Source organism: Colobus angolensis, unplaced genomic scaffold, assembly GCF_000951035.1.
Source record: "Colobus angolensis palliatus isolate OR3802 unplaced genomic scaffold, Cang.pa_1.0 Scaffold3563, whole genome shotgun sequence".
Taxonomy (NCBI): Eukaryota; Metazoa; Chordata; class Mammalia; order Primates; family Cercopithecidae; genus Colobus; species Colobus angolensis.
In genome coordinates, this window is record NW_012116892.1 from 1 (window position 1) to 2,308 (window position 2,308).

The 2,308-nt window shown below is 39.3% G+C and overlaps 1 protein-coding gene across 1 annotated transcript; it reads left to right on the top strand.

Annotated features, from left to right (window-relative positions):
• Positions 1 to 631: 631 nt before the first annotated feature.
• LOC105519662 (desmoplakin-like) lies at positions 632 to 2,011 on the top strand (the record flags this gene model as incomplete). The annotated part of the gene is made up of 3 exons (XM_011953100.1): positions 632 to 798; positions 1,201 to 1,339; positions 1,818 to 2,011. Coding segments are annotated over 3 exons (500 nt in total), but the record flags the coding sequence as incomplete, so codon positions are not given.
• Between the last annotated feature and the right edge of the window lie 297 nt (positions 2,012 to 2,308).

The following is a 2,308-nucleotide window of genomic DNA, read 5'->3' on the forward strand; positions in this document are numbered from 1 at the left end:
GTAATCACAGCTACTCAGAAGGCTGAGGCAGGAGAATTGCTTGAACCCAGGAGGCAGAGGTTGCAGTGAGCCAATATTGCACCATTGCATTCCAGCCTGGGCGACAGAGTGAGACTCTGTCTCAAAAAAAAAGAGATCCTGCCATTTTCAAAAGCATGGATGAACGTGGAGGATATTATGCTCAGTGAAATATACCAGACACAAATACTGCATGATTTAACTTATGTGTAAATTCTAAGAAAAACGTTGAATTCATAGAAACAGAGAGTAGGATGGTGGTTACCAGGGGTGGGGAGGGAGGAGGAAATGGGCAGATGTAAAGGATACAAACTTGCACTTGTGTGGAATAAATAAATCTAGAGATTTAAATTCAACAGGAAGACTACAGGTAGTAATCTTGTAGTGTGTTGTATATTGAAATTTTTCTAAGAGAGTAGATATTAGGTGCTCTTACCACACATACAAAAAAAGATAACCATGGAACGTGACTGATATGTTAACTTAATTACCTGATGTAAACATTTCACTGTGTCTATGTGTATTAAAACAGCATATTATACACCTTAAATATATACAGTAATAAAAAGAATCAGACAGCTAAATCAAAAGAGCTTTCCTTCATTTTTGACAGAGTGTGCAGAATGATTCACAAGCAATTGCTGAGGTTCTCAACCAGCTTAAAGATATGCTTGCCAACTTCAGAGGTTCTGAAAAGTACTGCTATTTACAGAATGAAGTATTTGGACTATTTCAGAAACTGGAAAATATCAATGGTGTTACAGATGGCTACTTAAATAGGTAAACTCAGCTATCACTAATCTCATATTTTCCTTTTCTCAAGCTTCTTTTTGTCAGACTTCATTTGCTTTAGATGCTTGCCTTACAGTTTCTCTGTTACTAGAGATTTACTTATATCCTTCTGTGGTTTGGAGAGCACGTTAATTCCACTAGCCTCACATGTTAATTCCACTATTCTGGACTATAATGTTATCTTAGAACTAAGTTATGCTCTAAGGAGAACTTGAGAATTCTTCAGTGAATACAAAATGTTGGTCTGAATCACAATAGATACAAAAAAAAGACAGAATAAATTTTTATCTGCTTTGACATTGCTCTCTTTCATTACTAGCTGTGAGAGCCAAATCTTCACAGACTAATTCTGTCACTGGCAATTTTATCTGCTGCTTTTGTCCTTTCCAGCTTATGCACAGTAAGGGCACTGCTCCAGGCTATTCTCCAAACAGAAGACATGTTAAAGGTTTATGAAGCCAGGCTCACTGAGGAGGAAACTGTCTGCCTGGACCTGGATAAAGTGGAAGCTTACCGCTGTGGACTGAAGGTAACTCGAAAGCTTATAACCGTGGCCCAATTTACAGGAACTAATTCAGAACTGAGCTCCCAATTATAAAGCTTCACTAGGTTTTGGATTATTGGGTTCCTGTGGCCACACAGGTTGACATCAGTTGTCATCTCTATGACTCTGTTTTCCAGAGTGTGTTAGCAGGAACTATATGAGAAAGTAAGTCGTGATGGGGTTATTTTGGGGAATGCTGAGTTAAACTGGTTTCTTTACTGTGGGACTTCTTAGAAACTTCATATACATTATAATTGTAACAGGATAGCACGAGGAACTAGATTATTGGAACAAATACTGGGAAATGCAATTCAGTAAATATATTTTCCTGGATTGACTGTTAACACTTTATGAATATTCTAAAGTGTTTTTATAAACTTTTCCCCCCGATTTGGTGACTTGTAGTGTAGCATACAATGGGAGAAGGGATTAATTTGCAGTCTTTTTTTTTTTCATCTTGCAGAAAATAAAAAATGACTTGAACTTGAAGAAGTCGTTGTTGGCCACCATGAAGACAGAACTACAGAAAGCCCAGCAGATCCACTCTCAGACTTCACAGCAGTATCCGCTTTATGACCTGGACCTGGGCAAGTTCAGTGAAAAAGTCACACAGCTGACAGACCGCTGGCAAAGGATAGATAAACAGATCGACTTCAGGTGTGCCAGCCTCCTCCCCGTCCTTCCCCATCTTCTCCTCTTTTGGTTGTTCACAAGATAATGTCACTTGAGGGGAGCCATTGTAGAAAACAGAGGTTTTGTTTTTTGTGTAAGTTAGGCATAACAGATGTTGTTTTCACGGACTGCCTGTGTGCAGCTTTGTTAGAAATGGAAGGAGAATGCATCGCAATAGCCAACCCTGTGCAGGCCAGGTGCCATCCAGGGTCTTAGAGAAACAGCAGATGCCCTTTAGCCAGCTCTTTCATGCCCTATAAACTCTTGTTATGACTCTTGGAA